The sequence below is a fragment of the Lissotriton vulgaris genome, chromosome 2_1, assembly GCF_964263255.1.
Source record: "Lissotriton vulgaris chromosome 2_1, aLisVul1.2, whole genome shotgun sequence".
Classification (NCBI taxonomy): Eukaryota; Metazoa; Chordata; class Amphibia; order Caudata; family Salamandridae; genus Lissotriton; species Lissotriton vulgaris.
The window spans coordinates 647,998,133-648,025,204 of record NC_141687.1 but is presented as its reverse complement, the minus strand read 5'-3'; the positions used below and the strand labels follow the sequence as shown (position 1 = coordinate 648,025,204).

Below are 27,072 nucleotides of genomic sequence, written 5' to 3'. Positions count from 1 at the left end.
GACTGCAGAGGGCACAGGCTGTTGCCATAGGAGACAGTACCAATCTGCTAGGATACAGGGGGCAGGCATTTCAAATAGCCACACTCAGTGCTTTAAATGGAAAAAAATGAGTGGAGGTACTCTTTAAATTGAGTTGGGGGCGTGGCTAGTGGGCGGGGTGAGACATGATGATAGAAACCCATCTATTGAGTGTTCATTTTGCCCGTGCATTGCGCTTGACAATTGTCTCAAACTTTCCATATGTGCAGATTAACAGGTACATATGCTAATAAAGGGTGGTGTGAAGTACTTCTGGGAGCAATGTAAGGAGCTTCTAAACCCTGAATCCAGCCAAGCCATTAACAGTACTGTTAGCCGTTCTAGGCTAAGAATCAATGCGCATCAGGACGAGAGAGACAGGCATAGCATCATTAATAAGAAATATTAGACGCATTTCTTTTCAAATCCCTCCTGGGTGTCCTGATTCTCTTCTTCTCTAATTTAGTTTCTCTCTCACACACAAACATACACTCAACCAGGCAAACACACACAAACAAGAAGACAAATACTTTCTATCAATCTTCACATCTCTAATCACTCGATCCCTCTCCCACTCACCTCTCTCCCATTTGTATTCATTTCTCTTGCTGCCCGACTCTCTTTACCCCTAAGGTATCCTATAATCCTCTACTATCACTCTTTCTACTTCTCATCTGCCATCTCTGTGCCTCTGTTACTCGTTGCATGGCCGTCTCAATCTCTTCCCCATCTTTGTCTGCACTACCCCTTCTGTCTCTATTTTTTCCTCCCTGTAAACTCTCCTCTGCTCCTTCTATCTCTGTCCCCTCACTCTTTACCTTCTTTCACCCAATCCTCATTCCTCTTCCCTCCACAGAAGGCCACATGGCCAGAGACCCTGCAGTGGCAGGCAGTGAGCACTGCAGGGCCGCGAGCATGTGCAGAGTCCATTAGGGCAGAGGCCAGGCGAAGAACAATATTGGCCTTCGATGGGCAGGTCAGTACACCTCCTCCTACCTCAGCTGGGCTCCATACAGGCTGCATAGGCAGGCCATCTCCGCCACCTCCTCCCTGTCAGTGTGCCAGCAGGTGGACAGGGGCGGGTGGAATTGCAGGAGCAAGTGAGCCAGGCCTCAGTGGGAGGTCACTTATGCAGGCTCTCTTCCCTCCCACCCATTCAGGCTGCACACATCACTGTGCTCTTGGCAGCTGATGTCCAATCCACTAAGAAGAAGAACCAGCATGGACACTCGGCAGGGGGTGGTTAAGAAAGTTGAGAACTTAGGGAGCAGACGCCCACTTACCCCTGCTGCATGCCTCCAGCAGGCGCCAAAAGGACAAACATGCTGCGAAATAAACGTCTCACAGCTGGCCCCCAGGCATCGGCCCAGTGCCCATCCGATCAATCTGAGTACCGGGACTCTCCTTGGCACTGGAAAAGTACTGGTACTCAGCTTGGATAAAACAAGAAGTGCTGGTACTCAGTACCTGTGAGTACGGGCCCATTTAAAGCATTGGTGACACTTAATCCTGGCAGGACGGGTAAATAGTCATACAGATGGATCGGCAGAGCTGCAGAACGATTGGGCCCCGTGTTTGAGTACAGAACAATGCAGCCAAACGTAGTCAATGAAGGGGTAAAAACCGGGGTCACCCCTGGCTGAATCAGAGGCGAAATACAGATGGGCTAAGACAGGTGCACGTACAGACACACTAATGCTACTTCATACAGACACATGAATACAAACTTCACAGACAGACATACAAGGCCAACAGAAATGAAAGAAAAACTGTTAGACACAGAAGCATAAACTGTAGACACACGTCTGGAGTAAAGATAAAAAATATTGCAGAAAATATGTGCAATGCACACAGGTATCTACTGCAGACATTTTCTTTCAATGTCCAGTCTGCTTTGGGGGTGAAGGAGAGGGGCTGGAGAGACATGCACTCAAAAAAGGTTAAAAGGTAGAAAGAGTGCCTGCCCTGCATTAGTCTGCAGTGGTATGACACTGTCTACTTGAAGCAGTACTTGGTCTAGGCTCCACTGCAGGATGAAGACTCGAAGCCCAGGAGGAAGACTGAGGCAAGGAGGAGGTGCTTACCAATAGTAAGCAAGGACAAGAGTTTGAGGTGGCAAATCCTCTCTCTTACTGTCAGGTTGTGACTCCTCTTACTTTGTCAAGTCCTGGTCCGTATCTGTTAGACTCTGGTTATACACTCAATCTATCAGCCAGCCAGTCCTGCTCACTCCATAGGTTCTTTTCTTCTCTTCTTGTCGCACATTCTACTCTAGTGATCTCCTTCAGTGGTATGAGTTAAAAGATAATTCAGCTTATTGTCTACATCTCACAACCAACCCAAAGTACCAACAAAAAACAAAAAAAGTGGAGCACACTATCACTTTCTTCTAGTTTGTTAGTCTCCCTTTTGGCCTCAATTGGCCTCAACTGTCTTCTCAATCAGAGTGTTGTTGTGGTTTGAAATAGGAAATCAACAGGTAACATAACTGGAGAATGTTTTTATCAAAATATTCATTAAAATTAAGCCGCTATTTTTGATGTTTTTAAAGAAGGGGATTACTTTGCAAGTATACATTCTTATTTGGCATCAAGAGTTTCAGCCATTTGTAATGAATACATTGTATTTGTTCTCATGCTGAAGCGTTCTGCAGTTCTAATAAAGTCAACGTGTTTTCATTTTCATTTACAGGATTTGTACGTATTATTGAAACACGAAAAGTCCTGGACTTGAGGATTGATCTGAAGCCGTCATACCTTGTTCTTCCAAAGACCGGTTTCTACCATGAAAACTCTGACCTTGTGATCTTGGACTTTGGAAGTTTGAAAGTAAGAATCCACATTTTAGCGTCAGAAAATACATAATTAAATGAATCATATGTGTAAAGTAGAGGTTTTGCACAGTTACTGCTCCTCATTTATTTTATATATACCTAAAGCCTATGTAGATGAAATACAAGGCATTGGACAGTAAATTAAAAGCTAATTACATTGAGACAAAGATTTATTATTGCTCAATTGTATACATTTTTATTGACTTGAAAGAATAAAAAGCAGAGTTTGCCCTTCCTAGTTTTAAACTGTAATCCTACAGGCTAAGTTTATCTCTGCAGTAGACCGGTTAAACGTGTTAAACCCTGGACCTGGCATTTACTTAAACTTTCTACTGAAAAACGTTGAGACGAACAATGTTCGTGTTACAGTACTGAGGTTGCAGAACAAGCTATACAGCAGGACAGAGTTGCTTTGTGAAAAATGGGTAGGTGTCAGCAGTGGGAAAAGGATTGAATGAGGGCTGTTTCTAATCGTATTGACTTGCTTTGCGATTGGTAATACTAAAATCTAATTTCATCCTGCTTTATCTTTGGTTCGGATTACATTGCTATAATTTGTGCTACGAATACTGTTTTTTTTAATTTCCACAATATCACCATACCTCCCTCTGACACCCGTAAAATCTCCTTCAAACCTCTTATCCCTGAACACCCCACAAGCCCCCAGTTGCAGCATATATTTTAGTTGAATATACCATATAGCGTTTTGGGAAAACCTGGCTCGTACCTCCAACCTCCTCCCCCTAACGCACTAAGATTCACCCCTGCTTGTATTGGAATACCACAGCAATGAGCCAACATAAGCAAGAGAGGGGGTGTAGGATAGAGCTTCCCCAAGGGGGAGGGATTAGAAAACAGAATTGTAACATGATTAAGAATATGGTGCTGCTTGCCTGCCATCAGTGTCGTAACAAAATGTGAGGGGGCCCCCTGCATGATACCCCGAAGGTGCCCCTCACACTCATATCAGTAGGGGCTGAGCGCCCCCCCCCCCCTTAAGTATGGGTAAGCCTGGGTGTCCCCCCACACCACGGGGGCCTTTCTTATGCCCCAGCCAACCACCTAGCAAGAGGTCGGGCAGCTAATGCAGGATGCCTTCAACAAATTACGAATAAGATCTGAATGGCCGTGTTCTCTCAAATGTAATCTGAAAAAGACATCTAGCCACAGATTCCTTACTTTAGAAACTTTCCCAGGAGCAAGACTGAATCCAGATTTTTTTCCATAGCACATCCATGCATAGGTAGAGGATGCCGCATTACTCTGTATCGACGTTGTCCACCAGATGTTGAATTCATTTTTAAAAATAACTATTATAACGTTTTAGTCAGCCTATTCGGCTTGCATTGGGCAACCAACTCTTTCAGTGAGAAAACTAAGTGTGGCAGTAAGACGTAGCAGGACAGTTATCCTGCAGTCAAAGCAGTCTCTAGTCCATTTCCAGGCTCTATGGGCAAACTGGCCTAAACATCAATGGAATTGTCCTGATGCAAGAGATACATGATGCTGAAGATGCTCATCCGGTCAATGGGGTCTTTCTAGGGTCACCCTTTCTTCCCTGAACACAGTGGGGTAACTTTGACCACAGAGATAAATGTCCCTCGAAGTCCAGGTGAAGTCAGGCCAAAAAACAGTTGCCAATGGTCTACTAGCCTACAATCACAGTGAAATGAGCAGTTCCCTTTAACTGCTGCTAGTATCCGTCTTTTGTGTCCAAACTGCACTTTGATGACTCTCCCATGTCCACCAATCACAGGTACAACCTTTGAGCATCGTGGTTGGTCTCCTGGGATGTGCTTTGGTGGTCAGTGGCGATCAAGCGATTGTGGCTACCAATTCACTACGGTGGCTTCCTCATCTTTTGTGGCCCTGGTGCTGTAACATGAAGTCAGCCAACTGTCTCGGAGTTCACCTCTTCTGTCTGGGGCTCAGGGGATGACTTCTCTTCGAGCAGCACACCACAGTCACGGTCCTCTCTTTGCTAGCTCAGAAGCAGCAGGTGCAATCCAGTCATTGGTGCATCTTTTCTTTGCCCACCATAGAGTTGTGGCAACCTGAGGGCTACATGGTCATGGGAAAACCAGTTTGGTAACTGTTTTCCCCCTCTGTCCCAAGCGCCAACACATTTAACAGAACAAAAGAACAGCCCCTCTGGGGTGTGCTCACCATTTTCCCTTCAAAGGTGGCTTTCACTTTAAAGTTCGTCATTGGGGCTCACATCAAGGCCACTTCCTGCCAGGGAGAGGTAACACCTCTGTCAACGGCAGGGCTCTATTGTGACCTTTCCTGGGAGTCTTTCACACCTCTCCCCTGGAAGGCAAAAGGCTGTCTTGTGGCACACATCTGTGAACAGCCACTGTAAAACTTTGGCAGCAAAGTGGCATTTTTCTAAAGTTGCCTGTTACTCAAAAGTAATATTAAATTTCACTTGTGCATCAAGTTGGGTTTATTGTAACCATTCTTTTGATAGCTTGAGGTACCAACTTTAGTAGTCTACCCAGGAGATAGCACAGCTGAGTTGTCAGCATGTAACCCTGTACTTGTCAATGAGGCTGCTAGTTCTACCACAATATAAACAACAATTTGGTATTTTTACTGTGAGGGTATATAAAAATACATGTCCTACTAGTCTATATTCGACACCCTGTCCTAGGGCTCGACAGGCCTACCTTAAGGGTAGCTTATATGTACTACAAAACGAGGTCTAGACTTTGTTATTGGTTTGAATGTCGAGTTAGCAGTTTAAAACTGCTTTACCAGTCTGCATTAACTGTGAGACACATTTTAGTTTGTCACACTCATATTGGTGGCTATGATGGACAGTTAAACTTACAGGTCCTGGGTACCATATACTAGGAAATTATACGTAAGTTAACTTATGTCATTTGGGTATGAGCCACTTACACATGCACTTTAGAGGTTGAGAGCACTGGCATTGAGGTCTAGTTAGCCGGCCTCAGTGCACTTTGAGTAGAAATACCAGCAGCATCAGTCCAAAACTTTGGGGGTGATCAGGGCCGTACTGGGGAGTTGGGGGTGAGGCCGAGCTGTTTGCCAGGGCCAGTTTTGTCCGATTTTGTTACAGGAGCCGATAATGTAGCTATGCTGCAAAAACGGCCTTCAACCTGGTGGACCACCGGGAAAATGCAAAAAGGTGCATTCCCTTAAACTCACTTCTTAAAATGTTGGATTTACTCCAACTCCTTTCATTGTGGCAGATTTGAACTTGGTACTGAGTTTTCTGATTGGCTCACGCTGTGATCCAATACATTTTTGTGCATTGTGACTTAGTACTCTTGTAGAATTGACATCGGCAAGAACAGTAGAAGAATTAAATGACCTGAGGTGAGATTTCCAGCTTGTAAAGTTACTGTAGTGGGAAATACTTTTTCAGGCAAGCACTTTACTGATTCTTTACTTCTGATGCGAGTCCCATCACTCAACTGGGACAGGCCACATTTGGGCTGCTAGAAACCCTACTTTGCTTGAGGCCATTTCAATTGCTATGGTTACAGAAGAATCTGATAAGTGTATGCAAGAGATGCATAATTTAGAGTTAGGAAAAGAAGACACAGTAAATGTAGTAACTAAAAAAGACACCTCATTGGATAGTGGTCATAAAACGAAGCAGAATACACCCAGTTCTTCTAATCTTAAACCTAGACTGCCAAGGGACAACAAGAGTACATTTAATGGATGTTATAGGTGAGGCAGAATGGGTCATGCTGCAGACTACGCAGGTTGCTTTGCCAGAGATAAGTTGTGTTGAAAGTGTGGGAAGAAAGGCCATCTGAGCAGAGTTTTTAAGAATTGATCAAGAAACAGAGATTGTGTTAGACCAGACATATTACTTTGTAACGTATTTACGAATTCATTTTCGACACAAAGACCTAAGGCTACTTTCATTTTAAATGGGGTCGCTGTAGAGTTAATAGCTGATCCTGGTTCTATATTCACAATTATTCGCTTTCGGGTCTTTAATGTCCCTCACTGTCAGTGATGTTTCTCCTAAAGGGTACAGTGAAAAAGTTATCTCCATCAAAGGCGTCATGGAAACCAAATTTGAATTCAAGGGACACAGTAAAATGGGAAAGGTATATATTTCGAGTGATGGTCCTCGATTCTAGGCTGGATACAACAGCATGATTTGCATGTTATCATAGATCCCATATCTTGTGAACAAGTAATGGTAGTGGAAGATTATCCTACTATTGACACTATTTTGTCAAAGTACAATGAAATTGTTCTTGTGGACTTAAGAAAATGAATGGGCTACATGCATGAAATTAAACTCAAGGATGACACTCACCCTGTTAGATAAGCGTTAAGGAAGATCCCTATCTCCATATGTGGTGAAGTTAAGGAGATGTTGAGTGATATGCAGAAACAAGATGTTATTGAACCTGTGGAGGTCTTGGAGTGGCTTTCTCCGGTAGTCGTTACAAAGAAAAGGGATGGTAAACTTTGTTTCTGTGTTGACCTCAGGTCCCTTAATCAAAACATAATTGCCGATAGTTTTCCACTACCTAACATTTCTGAGATGGTGCTCTTGATGGATAAAGCTAAGTTCTTCACTAAGCTGGGTCTACGGTCAGCGTACCTTAAACTTGTGTTACATCCAGACCCTAGGAAGTTGACAGCTTTTCTGACCATGGGGGGACATTTCAATGTAAGAAGCTTTCTTTTGGCCTTGCATCGGCTGCTAGTGTTTTCCAGCGCATGATGCATAGCCTGCGAAAAGGCATGAGGAACACTCTTAATTTTCAAGACAACATCCTTATTACTGGTGAAACTGAAGCCGATCACAACAAAACATTTGCTAATATATTAGAGATTTTACACAAGGCGGGCTTCACCCTTAGATAGGACAAATGTAAGTTCATGTTAAAGGAGGTAGATTACTTGGGTTACACTATTTCTGAGATGGTGTGCAACCTAAAGAAGATTTGTTGAAAGCCATTAGGTTGGCTGCCACACCTACCACAAAGGAACAGTTAAAAGCCTTCATTGGTTTGATTGAGTGCTACTCAAAGTTTGTTAGTAATTTTGCGCACAAAACAAAGCCTTTACGAGAACTGTTGAGGAAAGGGGCACCATTCTCTCAGAATTTGCCGCATGTTCAACTTTCCAAAACATAAAGGATGAAATTGTGAATGCTAGAATTCTTACCCCTTCTGAACCGGGCAAAGATACTTACATTAACATGGATGCCAGTGCCCATGGCACTGGTGCAGTGTTATCGCAAAATAAATGTGGTGTTGAGAAAACCGTGGCATTTGTGTCATGCAAGCTCAGTAGTTCTGAACGTAATTATACAGTCATTGAACGTAAGGCTTTAGCTGCAGGAAGTTGTGTCCAATACCTCCGTACCTATTTGTGGGGAACACACTACACCCTTAAAACGGACCACAAACCCCTCAACAGAATGTTAAGTTCTGGAGGGGCAAGTAAAGGTTCGTCCCGTTTGATGAGGTTTGCTGCAAGGTTGCAAGAGTTCATGTACGAGCTCGAATACATTTCATGTTGGAAGAATGTCCAAGCAGAGTGTTTATCGAGATAACCTCTTAGTGTGGAAGAGAATGGAGAGTTTGAAGAGCAAGAAGTTTTTGTTGTGGCAGGCATTGACGATACATGTCCCAGTGAGTTAAAAAGCTATCTCTAAGGATGAGTGGCACTAAGCTGTTGTTGATGACCCTGACTACTGTGAGATAGTCAATTCTATTTGGTCTGGTTGGAGACGTGAAGTTAATTTTAAGCCCTCTTTACGGAACTATATTAAATTGCAAGAAGAAGTTAACATTGGTGTGACTGATGACTTAGTTCTAAGGGGTGAGAGATGTATCCCTCCAGTACACTTAGGAATAAGTTATTTCTGTTGGCACATGAAGGGCATCTAGGACAGACTATCATGAAGAAACATCTTAAGGACAATTTTTGGTGGCCAGGTCTTGAAGAGGATGTCCGATTGTGGATGGATAACTGTAGTCTGTGGAAAGAGAGTGAGAAAAGACTAAAAGTAGGTTCGCAAGGTATGGGTTACATTTCTGGAGGACAGTGTGGTGTAGCATGGGAAAAAGTGTGTATGGATTTTATTGGTCCTATGGATTTTCTTACAGGTGACAGGCGTTTTGCCATGGTTTTGGTTGATGTCTATTCTAGGTAGGTTATTGTAGAGTTTTTAAGAAACATTACTACTTGTACTGTGATTAGGAACTTGGATTTGATTTTCAAGAGAGAAGGTTTTCCTAGCATCTTGGTAACTGATAACGGTACCCAACTTGTTTCCTATGTCATGCAATGTTTTCTTAAGGGAAATAGCATAAGGCATGTGTGCACTTCTTTGAACAACCCCCAGGGAAATGGCATGGTGGAATGCATGAATGGAGTTATAAAGGCTACCATTCATTTGACCTTTCAAGGGAATCAAGATGTCCAAGGATGTGCGGACAGCTTGATGTGGTTTTACATTACTACTTTACATGGGATAACAAATGAAATGCCTTTTATCAAAATGAGGGGTAGAATACCGAAGTCTAAGCTTACTCCTCAGTGGATGAGAGAGAGTGTTAGTGATTTTGTTGGTGTAAAGCACTCTGTAAAGGGTGGCAGGATAGAGGTTGGCGATCTAGTCAAGGTGAAATTGGGAAGAAGAGAGCAAGGAGTGAACACATTTTCCTGCGCCTACGAAGGTGAAGGAGGTTCACAAGTGGCATATGGTGTTAGAGAATGAACATGAGGAAAGTAGCTCTGTATTGTAAAAGAATGATGTTTGTGGAAAATTGTTTAATGAAGTTTTTTCACAATCTCTTTCCAAGGTGGGGCATTGTGTTGTTTCTGGAGCGAGCAAACAACCATGTTTAAGTTATGTTTCTGCAAAGTTGATTGGTTTTGTAATGTCCTAGATTTTGCAAGTTCTATTTTTCTGTAATGTTTTTTTGCCCTTTCTTGCAATGTTCTTTACTTCATTTTATTCTATTTATGTATTTAAAGCTAGGGGATTTGTTGTGATGTGTACTTGGTCTGGCAACCCCTTGTGGTGCATCTCGTGAGGTTGCTGTGCCATTCGTGGAATCTCTTTGGGAATTTCAGGGATGCCAGGTATTCTTAGTGAGGTGGTTGACAGAGTCAGCATGGTGGAATCCCTGTTCCTGTTGATTAGCCTAATAGACCTTACCTTGTTGGGACTTCTTCGTGTCAGTTTCCACTATGTTCAGCTTCCACAGTGAGTTTAGAAACCCCTCTTTTCTTTGAATGTAAGCGCACAGCTCCAACAGTAATCCTTTCTTTGTTTACCTTTAAACTGCTGTGCCATTGCCACACAAACCGTTCTCCCTGAGCGCGCACCTTCATGAGGATTCCAAGACATTGCTGTACCACGAGTGCTCTGCGCAAATCGTGTTTGTCCAACGTCAGCTTGTATCATTAAAGATGACGTTGCACGACCCCACGTGCGGCCATTTTACATTAATTACTAATTCCTGGAACATCGTTTATCATATCTACTGCTTTACAACTACATTAAAAAAAACAGGGTGCAACGCTGTTTGTGAACGAAGGACTTTAAACAATACAGTAAGAAGAGGTGTTTTAGTAAATTAATTTTATTTTTTTTGATTGGTTTATTTTGCATTGTGTTTTGCTTATTTCGTATTCCTCTCATTGACTGTTATCACCTCAAGCTAGTGATGGAGAGAAATTCTGCAAGCACATCATCAATTACAGCTAATTCAATGAGTACAATAAAGGTTAGCATAAATCTCAACACCCCTATAGAATTCTTAATGAATCATGGTGAACCTACAGTTAAATGACAAGAGTGGAAAGAATATTTCATTAATGATGGAAGGACAATGGTTGTGTCATGTCACCGGAAAGAATAAAATGTGTATTAATGCATAGTTTAGGGCCTGAAGGTCTCAGAGTGTAAACTCAAATGCAAAAAATGGAAAGAGATGGTTATTTTGAGTTTTTTTTTTTTTAAACTGTATATTTGCAGGATAGTAAAATTGCACAATCGTTACAGTACATGCAGTCACTTGTCTTACATCCCATTGAAATACATCAGTTGTACCGTACTCGCTCATGTTGCCTTTTCCTATTTTCAACCTGTTACACTATTCCCAACTCAACCCAAAATCCCCCCCTCCCAATATCCCTCCCCCGGCACTCCTATTCAGGCATAGTATGGGTTCAGACATGACGGTACAGTATGTACCCTATTCCTTGTTAATCCACCCCTTTGTCGCTATGCCATGAAGGTCCATATAAAGGGCATCACAGCCCAATTTGAGTTCTTCCTGTGCAGTGCACCTGTGTCCTTGTGTGGGTCACTGTCACATGACATTCGGGTACTCAGGGGAATCCAATGAAGCGGTGACCCCCAGAGCAATCAGCTCCTTTCAATCACTCAAGGACGACCCCACAGAGGTAGCATCCTCGTCCAACAGTTCAAAAGATAACATAATAGTGTTCCATTCGAGGGATATAGGAATCCTCCTCAAGCCTTTACGCTCTTCGGTCTGTATTGCCATTCCCTCCGCCTTGCCCCACCTCACCACCTCCGCCTTCCACATCTCCGGGTCAGGGGGCCTGCTCGACTTCCACCTCATAGTAATGGTACGTTTTGCCAGTAGCATTGCTAGGTCAACAAACCTTGTGGCCACACTTTTCTTGCGTTCTGCAGGTCCCAGTCCCAGTAAGCTAGAGGATATAGTGTAGTGTTGTCTGTTGGGGGACACCCTGTGTAAGGCGGTGTGTACCGTTGCCCAAAAATAACCTAATTTCGGGCACTCCCATAACATGTGTATTATCCTCGCATCTTCCATGCCGCACCGGGGGCATGAATCCAGTGTGTTGGGGAACATTACGTGCAATCGGTGGGGTGTGAGGTATGCGCGGTGTAGGATCATGAGTTGGATGAATTTAAATTTTGGGTTCCGCGAGACTTTCCTGGGGAATGCAAGGGCCCGCTCCCACTCTTTATCTCGAAACACTCGACCTGCATCCCTCTCCCACGCCTCGCGCAGTGGCTGCAACGACACCGCCCTCCCTTCACGTATACCACTTGTAATCCATTTTGTTAAATGGCTCCCTGTACCCATCAGGTATTGCATCGTGTGTAGTGGATTTGTATTTGGTTCTATGCCGTCCGGTGCCCAGTGCCGTGTGATGTAGTCGCGCACCCCTGCATGTAGTAAGAACATTCCCCCAGGCGTATGGTGCACCGTGCAAAAGTCCTCACAGGACATCATATGTCCCTCACTAAATAGGTCGCCCACCTGTGCTACCCCGGCATCAGTCCACGTAGCGAGTGCCCTGGTAGACAATACGCTTGTCCCCAGCGGGATCCCCAGCAATGGTATCGTTGGGGCATAGGAAGAGGCCGGGGACAAGTATCGTACGGCCCGCCTCCAGCAGGTAATGGCCAACTTGAGCAGGGGGGGAGATTGCCCAGGGATCGCAGCGTTGGGCAGCAACAGGGGGTGTATGACTCCTCTCTCCTTATCCGCTTCGGACATGCCTATTTCGTGCAGGTTGCGACCCGCTAGCCAATAGGCCAGCCATTGTTATTGGCATGCGTAGTAATATGCCAGGAAGTCCGGGACTCCCATCCCGCCAGCCGTTGTAGGCAGCTGTAGTTTCGCCAGGCTTATGCGCCGTCTGCCCCGTCCCCAGACCAGCTCCGTTAGCATGGTGTTCAAGGTTCGGAATACAGCAGCTGTCGCCAAGAAGGGCAAGTTCGTAAAGTAGTAAAGAAGTCTTGGGAGCACTACCATCCTAGAGATGGCCACCCTGCCCGCCACCGATAATGGCAGCGTGGTCCAGAATTGGACCTGCGACCTCAGAGCTGCCACAGCGCGGCCCAGATTACCGTCAAGCATATCTGCCGCCGTCCTATAGATCTGTATCCCCAGATAGCGAAAGGTTGTTTCCGCCATTTCAAAACTGTGGGGCGGAAATGGTAAGGGGGCGCTCGTGTCGAGGGCATTAAAGCAGTACCCATACGACTTAGATTCGCTTATCGTGAGGCCGGAGAGTGCACTGAAATCTTCAAAGAGCCCAGGAATGGGGTCCAGATCACCGTGCAGGTCTCTTAAATAAAGGATGATGTCGTCGGCGTAGGCCGACACCACATGAGTTACGTCTCCCCTCGTGATGCCCCTGTGTTGCGCTCGAAGCCGAAGCTTGCACAGCAGTGGCTCTAGCGCCAGTATAAACAATAGCGGGGATAGAGGGCAACCCTGCCTCGTACCCCTCGCTATGTCCAACTGTGGCGATATGCATCTGTTCGTGCGGACCCTAGCAGTGGGATGAGTGTACAGTAATCGGATCCAATCAATAAAGCCAGCCGGGAGCCCAAACCGTGCCAGTGCTGCAAACATATAATCCCACCGGAGTGAGTCAAATGCCTGACGCAAGTCCAATGAAATACAGCCCTCAGCTGACGTAGGTAAACGCTCGTGTAACATGAGCTGACTGAGCCTCCTCAGATTCATCGCAGTGCTTCGACCAGGCACGAAACCGCACTGGTCCGGTTGGACCAGGCTCGGAATATGTTGTGCCAGTCTCAGTGCCAACACCTTGCTCAGCACCTTGTGATCGGTGTTTAATAGGGATAGCGGTCTATAATTAGCTAGCCGTAAACAGTCCCTGCCCGGCTTAGGCAACGAGACAATCAGGGCCTGCAGCGCGGACTGCGGTAACCCTTTGGTTTTCTTTGCTTCATTAAACACCTCATATAGCTGCGGGGCCAACAGGTCAATAAACGCCCCGTAAAATTCTGCCGGTAGGCCATCGGTACCCGGGGTTTTGTTTCTCGGGAGTGCCCGTATTGCCTGCCTGATTTCCGCAACCGTTATGGGCCGCGCTAAGTCCTCCCTCTGGGCCTGTTCCAGTCCAGTCATGAACTCTTCGAATGCCTCGTCCGACATGTGTCGATGTGGACCATACAGTGACTCGTAATAGTCACGAAAGGCGGTATTTATACCGATCTGTGTCACAGCCAGCCTCCCAGTTTGGTCCAGAACCTCCAGTATTGGAGTGGGGCTATCCCGCAGCAATCGGGCCAGCAAGGGCCCAGATTTGTCAGCGTGGGCATGTTGCCTACATGTATATTCCTTGTAGTCCAGGACACGCAGTTCCTCCAACAGCTCGGCGTGTTGAATGTGCGCCTCCTGCAAAGGTGTAAAAGGTAAGTTCGTGCCCGCAGCCTCCCTCTCCAGCATGGCCAGGCTGCCCTCCACTTTATTAAGCTTCTCTAAGACCAGGCGTCTCATGCCCGAGCGTGTGTTCATTGCATCCCCCCTTATGGTCACCTTAAAGGCATCCCATTCGATCTGACGCGTACTAGCCGTGCCGCCATTAAAATGGAAATGTTGCGTGATTGCCTCTGCTATAGTTGCCTTAAAAACAGTGTCTTCAAGCAGTTCCGGGGACATACGCCATGTCGGTATCGGTGTGGGTATCGTGCCCCATCTCAGCGTGACTTCCACTGGGTTGTGGTCCGAAAGGGTCTTGCCCATGTGTTCTGAGGCCACTACCCCCCCCCAGCAATGTTGTGCTACAGAACATGTGATCTATTCTCGTGTGTAGACCATGGGGAGGGGAGAAGTAGGGTGTACTCTCTATCCGTCAAGTGCGTGCATCGCCAAGTATCCGCCAGCCCCCAGCCCATTGCCCACTGCGAGAGTGCTTCAGCCTGCCTTCTACTTTCAGTAGCCTGCAGTGGTGGGTGCGATCTGTCCAGTGATACGTCTAGAACTGCATTAAAGTCCCCTCCAATAATCCACACACTCTCCGACCATTCAGTTAATACTCTGTTAAGCGCGGTCAAGAAAACCGGCTGACCCGTATTTGGCGCATACACGCTACAAAGCACAACAGGGGAACCATCCAACAACCCCCTTATAAGCACATACCTTCCCTCTGGGTCGATCCTTTCTTCCAGTATCTTAAAAGGGACAGAGTTCCTGATCCATATCGCCGCCCCCCGGGAGAACACTGAGTAAGTAGTAGCAAACAGCTGCCCCTTCCATTTCTTTAGCAGTTTCACACCTTCATCTCTATTCAAATGCGTCTCCTGTAAGTATGCCACAGCAACACGCCTCCTATTGAGCTGTGCCAGCACCCTATGCCTTTTTTTGGATTGAGCCCATGCCTCTTACATTCCAGGTGCACATTTTGTATTCACTAAGGGACCCCATGACTGTTAGCGACAATTATATTCAGCGTGTCCCACCCTATTCCAATTAGTCTTGCGAAGGTTTCCATGAGTGCCCTAATTACAAACAATCCCAAAACATCAAGGTCCCCATTCAAAGAACTGTGAGGTCCAAACACTTGCACCCAACTGGGGTGCCAATTGAACAGAACCATTGCTGCGCCCTGGGGGGTGTGGGCCCGCTCTCCCTTGTCTGGGCCCCGCCGGAATCCCTGCGGCGTGCCCTGACAGGTGTTCGTACCCCTTGGCCCCAGTTGACCCGCCCAGAGTCTCACATGCAGTCTGTACATTACCAGTCGGAGTCTTCCGAAGTCCCTTTAAAGATCATTAGCTTCTTGTGCGGTTATTTTCGGAAACAGTTGCAGGCTGTCCGCAGAACCAGACACCTCTGTCCGGGAATCGGAGGCGCTATCCAGCACCGTCTCACCATCCGCATTGTGTGCAGCCAAAGCGGCCTCTGTCAGCAGGGACCTCTCCTGTGATACCCGCATCCCAGCCAAGGGATTCGGACCACTCGTGCCCGCCTCCTCCTCGTGTGTGGCACTCGCTCCGGGCTGCCGCTCCTCGCCATTCGAGCGTCCTTCCCTCTGTCTACCCTCCTCAAATGGATCTTGCGAGTTGGGCGGCGTCAGCGTCACTTCCATCCATTCCGCCGCCTCCTCAGCCGTGTCAAAGAAGAGTAATTTGTTGTTATGAATTATTTTCAAGCGGGCTGGAAACAGCAGGGCATATTTAAGATTCCTGTCGCGCAGGCGTCTCTTCACACCCATAAACGTTGACCTGGCCCTTTGCACCGTCGGGGTGAAGTCTGGGTAGATCGAGATAGTTTTGTCCTCAAAGCGTATCGGCGCTTTCTCTCGTGCCACTCTCAAGACTATGTCCCTGTCTTTGTAGTTAAGCAGGCGGGCTATTAAGGGGCGAGGTGGTGCTCCCGGCTTTGGTGGTCTAGACGGTATCCTATGCGCCCTCTCCACACTGAAGAGTGGCGTAAGTTCCTGTGGCCCCGCAAGTTTCTTCAGCCAATCCTCAACAAACTGGGTTGGGTTCCTCCCCTCGCTGCGCTCCGGAATTCCTAGGATGCGCACGTTGTTGCGGCGAGCCCGCCCTTCCGCTTTGTCCATCCTCTCCCATACCAGCTTCATCTGCTTCTCCATGTTTTCCATTTTCGTGGATTGCTCCGTTTGCTGCGGTATCAGGTCGTCCAGAGCCAGTTTGTGTTCCGTGACCTTCTCCGCCAGCTTGTTATGGTCGGCGCGTAGTAGAGACATACCCGTCGCCATACTGTCCATGCGCGCTTCAAGCGCTTCTCTTGAAGCCCTTATCTCAGACAGAATAAGGTCTAGTTTGGCCTCCTGTGAAGTCTTGCCCGTCGGAGGCACCATCTCGATGTTTGAGGAGGCCAGTGGGTCTTCCGAGCCTGTAGACTGCAGAGTCCGGTCGGCGCCCCTCTCAGGCATCTTGGTCCTGTTCCTGCCCATGTTTCTGGACGACAGTGCGGCGGTGGTTGTGTCCCCAGGGGGTCCCCTTCCCTGCGTACAGTAGGTCAGCCTCAGGTATCCAACGTGCACTGGGCTCGACTCTGCAATCACCAGTGACTCCGTGCGGAAGCAAAGTGGCGTATTCCCTCCTTGTCGCACCTGGCCCCCCGAAGGTATCGCCTATCCCTGCTCGGGGGGGGGTGCACCCCAGGCCACTGTTATTCAGCTGCTCGGCATCCAGTGAGGTATGCTAAGCAAGGTCCGTTCCCTTATCAGGGTACTGCTCAGAAGAGGGTCGGCGGGCCCAGTGTGTCCTCGTTAGCGCTCCCTCAGGCATGTCCGTGCAGACTGACTGCACCCCTGCGGTGTCCACCCCCTGCCAGAGTCTCTCCGTTAGGCGCTCAGGGGAACTTACGCCAGTGTGTGTGGGTCCTCCGCCCGCAGATCCTGCAGCTCCCCACAGCCGTAACGAGCGGCTCCCTTGTTCCAGTGACCCCTGCAATGTGCAGTACTCCCGGCGTCAGTGGTGTGAGCTGCGCTGCTGCCAGAGTCACCAGGGTAGTGCTCCAGGTGCTGCGTCGCAGTGAAGGTCCCCCGCCGGTAGGCAATATGGCCGCCTTACCGCTGGATGCCTCCGCAGTGGCTGGGCCCCCTCTCCAACAGTGTGACGTTCCCAGCAAGTTCGAGGCTCTGCTCGTCTGCGGCGGCGTCCCTATTCCTCCAGTGTGGGCCGTGCACAGCACCGGGCCGTCTCCTGCACCTCGGGGCCCACAGCGTGTGACAGCTGTACTGCAGGATGCCCCAGCCTTCTTCGTCCAGGCCGCCGCAAGTCGGGTATGGCGCGGGCCTCAGTTGTGGCCGCCGGGCCGCAGTTGTGGCCGCCGGGCCTCTCCGCCTTCCCGCTGCACTTCGTCCCCGGCCAGGCCGCCTCTCTCCGCTGCGTGTCTGGCAGGTCCGCGGTTTCCCTTCCTCCAGTGGGCCCTAAGCGGCAGAGGAGCTCCCGGCGTCTCTCCGGCTAGTTGCACCAGGGGGGCTCATCAAGTGTGCCAACGGGGTCCCGGGGGGCCGGTGTTGGCACTGCTCGTCCCCCGTAGGCGGTCCCTTGCCCACTCCACTTTCCTCCAGCTCGGCGCCCCCAGGCTGGTCGCACTCCGTACGGGCACACTCACCACTGGAGGCCGCGGCTCCCGTCTTCCCAGCAGGCCTCCCCCGCGTCGGACGTGTCGGCGACGTGCGAAGTGTCACCTCGGTCACCAGACTCCGACCGGTCCGCTCAGCAGTGCCTCCGCAGTTTTCTGACCCGGGCGGGTCGTCAGGGCCGTCAGGGTATCAGAATGTTATGCTTGTTTTACCGGGCAGAGGACGGAGCTAACTCAGCAAGCGTCCGCCATGCTCGGCTCTCGGCCACGCCCCATTTTGAGGTGTTTAAATGTGTTATTGCAGATCTAGATGATCACAATTCACCTGATGTTTATGTAGCAGTGTCCAGGCGTGCATTTTACAAATGTAAACAAGATACCAGTGAGTCCAATGAAGACTATGTTTCTGCACTTAAGAATTTGGCCATTAAATGCCGATTTGGATCTTTACAAGATGAACTGATCAGAGATCAGAATGTGATGTGCACTAAAAATAAGAGCATTCAGGACCGGTTATGGATTGAAGGTGAAGCAAGTCTCAAAGACATAACTTTAGTCAAAAAGGCGGAATTTTCTGAGAGATGCACTAAAGCTGTAACTCCTTCAAATGACAATTTGTCTGGCAACAAATTTAGTGACGGGAAAAAGGAAGAGAACACTATATGTAAGAATCAAAAGAATGCACCAGAAACATAATTCTAAGAAAGAAAAGAACACCCTAGGACACAGTTCTGGTTTTATGTGTTTTAGATATGGTAGTACCTCACATACAGCTAGGCTTGATAGATGTCCTGCCAAAGTGTTTAGAATGTGGGATTGTAGGACATTTTGCTAGGGTGTGTAGGAAGAAACGCACAAAGAAAAGTCATGCGGCATGTTTAACAGAAAGTGGTTCAGACTTGTCAGGAAATAACTCCGATGATTCTCCTGAAAATTTGGGTACCATTTCAACAGAAAATAAGAAAAACTTTGTACTAAATTTAAGTGGAGATAATGGCAACAAACCTTTTTTCACGGTTTTCTTTGGGGGTTTAGCTTTACTAGTAGCAGCAGACTCCGATTGCATTCGCCATCATTGCTTGCTCCATTTGGGAAGACAAGTTTGTTAAAACCATAGGTTCTTATTTATAGCCTACTGATAACACTGAGAATTTTAGTAGGGAGAAACTCAATATGCTAGGGTATAGAACTCGTATCTTTTAGTTTAAAGGCAGAAGTGCGTCATGTAAGTTTTAAGATGGAAGGATCAATGTGCATTGAATATCATCAATATCGTGAGCAGGTATTAGTTACATGTGATGATGAGGAAACAATAAAATGGGGTTAAAAGAATTCCATCGGGTTTTTAGTGGGGAAATTAGAAAACTTGAAGGGTTTATGCATAAAATCTGTGTTAAGTCAAATGCTGTCCCCAAAATCCACAAAGTATGTCATATAGTGAGAGATGAGGTCAAACAATAACTTTAAAAATTGCAGGATGCACATAATATTGAACCTAAAGAAGCCTCAGAATGGGTTTCACCAGTATTTATAGCAAGACTTGCCTATAGCAGGATTCGGATGTGCATTGTTTTGAGGTATTTGAATGACAATATCATAATGGACCAACTTCCTTCACCCAGGATTGATGAGATGCTTTCTTTAACTAAAAACACAAAATGGTTTTCAACCATTGATCTCTCCTCTGCATTTCACCAGATTTCTCTGCATCCTTCTAGGAGAGAATATACTGCTTTTTGTACACCTTTCGTTTGTTTCCAATTTTGCCACATGCCTTTTTGGTTTGGCATCTGCATCAGCAGTCTTCCAAAGATTGATGGCAGGATTATTTGGTGATATGCAAGGAGAAGCCTTTTTCCAAGATGGCATATTAATTATGGGTGCTAATAAAAAAAAATCCATGATGAATGGCTGAGAGAGGTAATGAGTATCATGCAGAGTAAAGGTGTGACAGCTAAAATTTCAAAATGTAAATTTGCAGAAAAAAAGAAAGTTACCTATTTAGGTCATGAGATTAGTGCTTTTGGTATTAGACCAAAAACTAGATTGGTAAGAGCTATCATTGATGCTCCCGCACCAAAGTCTAAGGAAGATCTTAGATCTTTCTTAGGACACGCAGAATTCTATGCAGAATTTGTGGGAAAATTCTCAGAAATACCCATGTTATGAGATTGTTACTTAAGAACAAAGTACAATTTGTCTGGAGTGGGGTTTGTCAGTTATCTTTTGAAGAAATAAAAAAATGCTATTGGACATGCACCAAATTAACAAGGTTTAAGGTTTTGATCCCATTGCTGGTACCATTTTCACCACAGATGCTAGCAGCATAAGTTTAGGTAGAGTCCTTACGCAACTGGATGACAATAGTAAAGAAGTGGTGATAGCTTTTGCATCTCGTTCGATCACTCCTACTGAGGAGAAATACTCTGATCAAACGAGAAACCTTTGCATGTGTGTGGTCACTAGAATATTTCAGGAAGTTTTTGTGGGGCAGAAAGTTTACACTGCATTGCGATCACAAACCCCTTACCAAAATATTAACTACAGAAGGTTTGATTAAAGCTACTATAAGAATTGCAAGACTCTCAATGAGGTTGCAAGATATTATGTACTACATTTAATATGTTCCAGGGGTAAATAATTTCACGGGTTATTTTCTGAGTAGAATGTCCTTACCATTGACAGGAGAAGGCAATAGTCCTTGGAATGAATTCTCTGTAGCTAAAGTGTCATTGAACGAATCTCAGGACAGTTTTAGCAAAGAGGAATGGGTTGAAGCTGAAAGTACTGACCAGGTGTTGTTGGAAGTGAAAGTATGGATTGTGAATGGATGGAAGGACATGGAGAAGAATTTAGTGAAAGATGAGTACAGAGGTTTCAGGGAAGTTTGGAATGAATTAAGTATATGTGATTCCTTAGTCCTATGTGGAGACAAGGCGCTTCCTCCTAAAAAAATAAGAACAAAATATTAGTTTGTCATGAGGGTCATTCAGGCATCACACTTCAGGGATGTGGAATTCCTATAGCCTGATGCCCAGGACATATTGTTTGGGGTCAAGAGCAACATGTTTTCATGTTTGTTATGTCCTTGGGACAAGTAGGATAAACCCCCTGCAGCACAAACCCTTAGGATGCCAGTTTGCAGTACCACAATATGGATCAGGGAAGGGCACTGTCTGCAGTTAAAAATGTGTACACACATTTTCAAAGTTTAGCAATATGAGGCTATGTATAATGCTTCGAGAATGCTCTTTGATTCAATGCAACTATTTGCAGAAGCTAGAAAGCAAGATTGAGGATTCTTTGCTTCCAAAATAAAATGTTGATCAAAAAATGAAAGCAAGAAAAAAACATTTAGCTAAACTACTGTAAAATTCCAAGAACTGTTTCTTTCCAGCATCATTTAGTAACATGTTGATGCATGCTAGTATTTCCCAAAAGTATTCAGAATAGAAAATCAGTGTAACCAGTTTCAATAAGATTCTGGAAACAGAAATAAGCAAGCATTGGCAAAGCCAGTAGGTCTGAAATTGGTGGTCAGCTTTTTAGTTTTGTCAATTTGTGACTTGTTTTGGCATGGTATATGTAAAACCTTATTGTTGTGGGAGCTGCCGGGCCCTCACCATTATAACAAACACTGGCAAAAGCAAAAATAGTTTTTAGCCTCAAAAAGCACACACTGCCACAGTAGTTACTGGCAATGAACAAAATTACTTTGTGTGCCGATATGATCCGTGTGAAAGAGCAGAATGCTGTCACTCACAGTGAAGCCAGCCGATACAGAGAGAGTGACAGAATTTTAATAAACGCAGAAGGTCATGGTCAACGCCAGACCAAATTAGGGGCCCTATTTTTAAAGAAAGTCTCAAAAGCGCACCTATGGTATATGTCCTTGCATTAAATGCAGCTATACGGCTTTCAAGAATTCCCAAGAATTTACAGAAGTAATACAAGAAATAGTATTCCTAGAAAATATTTGTGAACTTCATTTTAGCATGAGCAAATTTGCATGTGTAGATTTTCTCATATAAAAATCTGAGTGTTTGCAAGTTCACTTTCCCTCCAACCACTTTGTTCCCAACTCTGGAAGAAGGTTTACGTCTGCCATTGTCAGGAGTAAAGTTCAAAAATTTCCCAGTATGGGAAAAGATTTAGAGAAGTGTGGTTGTAAACTCTTAAAACATGCTAGGAGGTTTGCACAGACTCAAAAGGGCATTCTAACACTGGAACTATTGCTTACCACTACCTTCAGCACTAGTATGGAGATCTGTGGAAACGTGGCAACATAAAGGGATTGCAAGTATTTAAACACTACTATGGTTATAGCCCTGGCATAATCCGAGAGCTCTTCTATAATGAGATTGCTGCCACAATTTGTCACCGCACTACATGGCACCAAAGGGACAAGTGGATTTTGTTACAGGACAAGTAGATTTATGAAGCAACCTGCCCCATGGACAAGTAGATATTTTATTAAATTCCACACCCCTGCACGTACTGAACACCGGCTCAAGAAACTTTATTGGTGCCCAAAGTGGATGTAGACATTGAAAGATTTGTCAGATTTTGTGTCATGTGTGAAATATCTGATAAGACCTTGAAAACTTTTAACCCACCTTTATGCTCCTCTGGTTGCCCAAAGCTACCATGGGAGGGGATTGCTTTGGATATCATGGGACCTATCTTGTGGCAAGAAGATTCACAGAAATACATTCTAGACCTGGTGAACAGCGATTTTATTTTTGGATGAGATATTTTTAAGGGAAGGGTTTCCAGCTGTAATCCTCTCTGACAATGGGGTATAATTCAAATTTTCTGAAATGAAGAATTATCTTTGTGCACCTGAAATTCAACAACAGTTCACTGCTTTGTCATCCCAGTGGAAACGGTATTGTTGAGAGGGTGAACCGTAGTATTAAAGGTATTTTGATACTTGTTAACAAAAGTGGTGTGTCATGGGATGACGAGATAAAGAAAAAGATTTGGGCTTACAGAAGTACAATTCATGGCACTGTAGGTAGGAGTCAGTTTTCATTCATGAGAGACAGAAATACCTCATTCCAATGTTAATCCAGGTTGGATGAAGAGGAGTGAAATGGTTGAGTGTGACATGAATGAAGTAAACAATTGTATTGAGTATTGTCAAAAGAAAAACAAATTGTATTATGATCATAAACATGGCAATAAACAAGACATTTAAGTGAAGGGCAATATGTATGGGTTAAAAGTGTACAAGAAATTGCCAAAGGTAAAAGCAAATTCAGTGACTCTAAGAAGGTGGTGAAAGTAATGAACAGTACTGCCCTATTGCACAGTGGTGAGGTATGGCATTTTAGATGCCTGTTAGAAAGACCAATGGAAATGTAGAGGATAGTGAGGGCAATTTAAGGAATTTTTGGTGGTTGGACTTTTCAAATGTGTCCCGGGATGATTATCTAATACCAAAAGTCTTAAAGTTAGGATTTTTCTCAGTTTAGGTGTAGTAAAGTTAGGACTCCTAACTTTACTACTCCTAAACTGAGAAAAATCCTAACTTTAAGAATTTCGGTATTCACAGAAGGCATTTAGGAGCCCTAAAGTTAGGAATCCTAACTTCTGTGAATACCGAAATTAGTAAATGCCTTCTGTGAATACCAAAATGGTAGTAAGTTTAGGATTTTGTCTTAAGTTAGTTCTGTGAATCGGGCCCTATGTTTCTGGCATGATGACTGGGAACTTGGCTCTGACTTCTTTATAGGCTTTCTATGCTGAAATCACTTTGAGGAATTTTAATAATTTATGATGGAGTAGCAATTCAAATGCCCCAATGAGGAGGGACTCTTACCCCAGAAGGATAAAGCATGCTTTCTATTTTTTAAATACATGATGACCACCTGATACCATTGTTCACCAAAGAGTTTCTTGGCCAGGATTGTAATTTTCAATGAAACTGATTTCTCCTTTGCTTCTGTTTTCCAATTCCCTTATCCACTTTTCTAGACTGTCCAGCACAGATGCACCTAAAGCTAAATCAAAAACTTTAATTGCATCACAAGACATTTCAGAGAGCAAACGTCTGTGTAGCTTCATTTTAATCAACTACTGTGAACTATTTGAAGCCTTCTTGTAAGGCTTCAAATATTCAAAATCATTGCTGGTAGCCCTAGATTGTTGCCCACATAAGGCTTGTGCGTTCTCTATCCTTGGGTCAATGGGTGAAGGATTTACAGATGTATGGCCAATCAAGGTAGCCTATATTTAATGTATCATATTCCTCATCTACCAGCACATATATTCTTTATATGAAACATGGAACGTTCACATGATCCACATTTCACTTCTCTCTTAGAAAGAGGGCTCAGATCAAAAAAGAAAGTTTAATTGGAAGGCCTATTGGTATGAAACTGGGTTTTTATTGCAGTACCCCCACCCCACTTTTTGCTTGGTATCTGATGCAAATTTGAGTGTGTGCTGGATTCCTGCTAACCAGGTCCCCAGAACCAGTGTTCTTTCCCTAAACTGTACGATTGTTCCATTTGCACCATTGGCACCCCATTAGGATCCCTTGTAAATTCCTATCAAGTGGTACCCCTGGTACCCAGGACTTTGGGATTAAAGAGGGTCCCTAATGGCTGCAGCACAAATGGTGCCACCCTAAGGAACCCCTCACCAAATTCATGCAAACTGCAATTGCAGCCTGTGCGTCTTTGTGCACAGAAAACAGAGGAGTCAACATGGCACACACTCCTGTCACTACCCGAAAACACCCCTCAATTGAGTATGTAGGTGGCACCCCTGAATCCAAGAACTCATATTTGATGGACCGACACAAGATGGATGAAGAAGAGTCACTGCCTAGCGAGAACAGCAGCAGAACTTTGACCTTTGGTGCTAAACCCCGCCGTCCTTGGTCCTCTCTTGACAGTTGTGACAGAGTGATTTGTCTTGCATGCTGGAGAACTACCAAAGTATTAGGTAGCCTGCCAGCACTTCAAAAACCACCAACAGTCTCCCTTGGACAAACAGAGTCTAGTCCACTGCCTTGCAGCTCCTCGGCCCAACAGCCGCAGAGGAACAGGAAAGGCTCTGGAAGGTCAGATCTGTCTCCTCACGGAGTGTGAAGATACCAAGACTAGCGAGAGTCATGAAGTACCAACCCCCAGTGTACCAGACGCCCTGCACCAAACACCAACAGCAAAAATCCCGTCAAGATTCTCACTGCACCAAGACCAAGCAGTCATCGAGGGATGTCCGCATCACTGAATCCCACTTTGAGAGTGACCCAGCTGCCTTGATCTTTTCCCTGTCAGCTGTTTTTCCCTAACCATGAGGTCCATCTTTGCGCACCTAGCCCAGCCGACCAAATTCCTCTACTCCCGAAACCTCCCGATAACCCAGATCAGCTCCATGCTCCAAGACCCCTTACGATCTGAGCGCCCGTTCGGGAGCCCACAGACTTGCCCCAAGAGTCCCCCTGTGCAACCCCTTTTCAGGTGGTTTGCCTTCTCCGGAGTGCCAGCTACTAGCTTCACCAGCACCCTGCCCCTGGCAGAACCCAGGCAGTTCCTGAAGAACTGCTGGTAGTACTTTGAACCTTGGCCCACTGCTTCCGCTCCCAGAAGGGGAGCCCCTGAAACAGACTGTACCTACCTTTATGCATCTTTGACTTTTCCTCCCATAGAATTGCATTATAAGGAAGGAAGTAAGTATTGGACTTGTACAGCGCGAACTAAGCCCAAGGGCGTCATAGCGCTAGTGCAACTAAAAGGAGGCAGCGGACTAGACAACACGCTCATACTGAAGTATGTGAGAAAAACCAGGTTTTTAAGCTATTATGGAAGATGGAGTGAGAAGATTGACCAGAGAGCTCTTCCGGGATGGAGTTTCACAGCATTGCCGCAGTCAATGAGAAGGCTCTACCTCCCCACCTGGGTTTTCTAAACTTGGGGAGTACTAACAGATTTTTATTGGAGGAGTGGAGAGGCCTGCTAGGGACATATCCCTGAAACATCAACTTGATGCCCTCCGGACCTAGGCCAAAGTAGGCCTTATGAGTCAGGCAGAGGGACTGGAAAAGGATCCTTTGATATAGAGTCAACCAGTGCAGTGACCTGATTGCGGCAGTGACGGGATGCAATTTTGGAAGATTCATTCTAGCCGCAGCCCTCTGCACCAGATGCAAACGTTGCACAAGACCCTTTTTAATGCCCAAATATAGGGCATTATAATAGTCCAATCTGGACGTTACCAATGCTACCACAGCCTGCTTGCGTGCTTCAAAGGGTAGTGTAAAAGTGCACAGGGTTGTACGTTTTACTTACCTGTGATTATTTCTATCAACAACTTTACTTACCTTTGAATGAATTTCTTGAGAATTGTTAGAGACATCTAGCAGCAGATTCCTTAACTTTAAATTCTACCCAGGCGCCAGACTGAATCCGGAAATTTTTTCAGCAGTACCTCTGCATCTTGGAAGACAGCATTGTACAGCCCTGTGATGACGTCAATGGAGCCAAAGAAGTCCCTTCCATTTCTTCCTTTCCGCGCTGCAATGTGGATCTGGAAAAGCGTATCTCCAGCTGTTTTTTGGCCTGCTGTGACAAACTTTTTCCGTCTGAAGCAGTGTGCTCTATGCCCTCTGGGTTTAAATCTTGTGGGTCCTGTGCTCACAAGATGTTGAGTACGGACCCACACTCTATCTGTATGTGGTGCCTGGACGAGCCCCACAATGCCGACCGTACTTCGACGTCCTGTCCAAAGTTACCGACTTCCCTCATCTTTTCCTTGTCCTTGGTGAGGAAGTCTTCGACACAGTAAGGTAGCGGTACCCTTCTCCTCTCTCATTCCAGTCAGCGAGAGAGTCTGGGTAAACTCAGAACTTATTTTCATTTATTATTCTTCAGAGACTATTCTTCTAAGAGTGGCAGTTATCTATAGACTTCACGTTCATTTATTCCTGGAGTTCTGGGTTATGTACGTCATTGCTACAGACTTATAACGAACTTAAGCAAACACCAGTATCTACATCATCTATCTGAAAATTGAACTTAGAGCTGAGAGAGAACTCTTCTCATGATGCCAGTACTGGGAAGTTGAACTATTCTTCCAGACTTCAAGTAAATATAAATATATATATATATATATATATATATATATATATATATATATATATATATATATATATATATATATTTGTGCTTACCACCTTTAGCGCAGTCATTCTCCATTTGGCTATTTACAAGAAGCTCAAGAGTAAGAAGATTCTAGAACTTTATTTCACTCAGCTAAACGTTCTACCACTTAAGAGAGAGGCTAACTCCCGCACACATTCAGGTAGGAGTAGGTCTTGGGGAGTTTTGGGTAGAAACAGTTTAGGATAGTTTGCTCATTGTTCCCTTGCTTTAC

At 45.5% G+C, this 27,072-nt stretch overlaps 1 protein-coding gene across 1 annotated transcript in view; it reads left to right on the top strand.

The window, feature by feature from the left end:
- The window catches only part of VPS13C (vacuolar protein sorting 13 homolog C), a 2,437,235-nt gene that overhangs the window by 500,356 nt on the left and 1,909,807 nt on the right, over positions 1-27,072 (top strand). Inside the window, exon 22 of the mRNA XM_086955811.1 lies at positions 2,710-2,846. Coding sequence (XP_086811937.1) covers positions 2,710-2,846 — 137 coding nt within the window. The remainder of the gene's footprint in view (positions 1-2,709; positions 2,847-27,072) is intronic.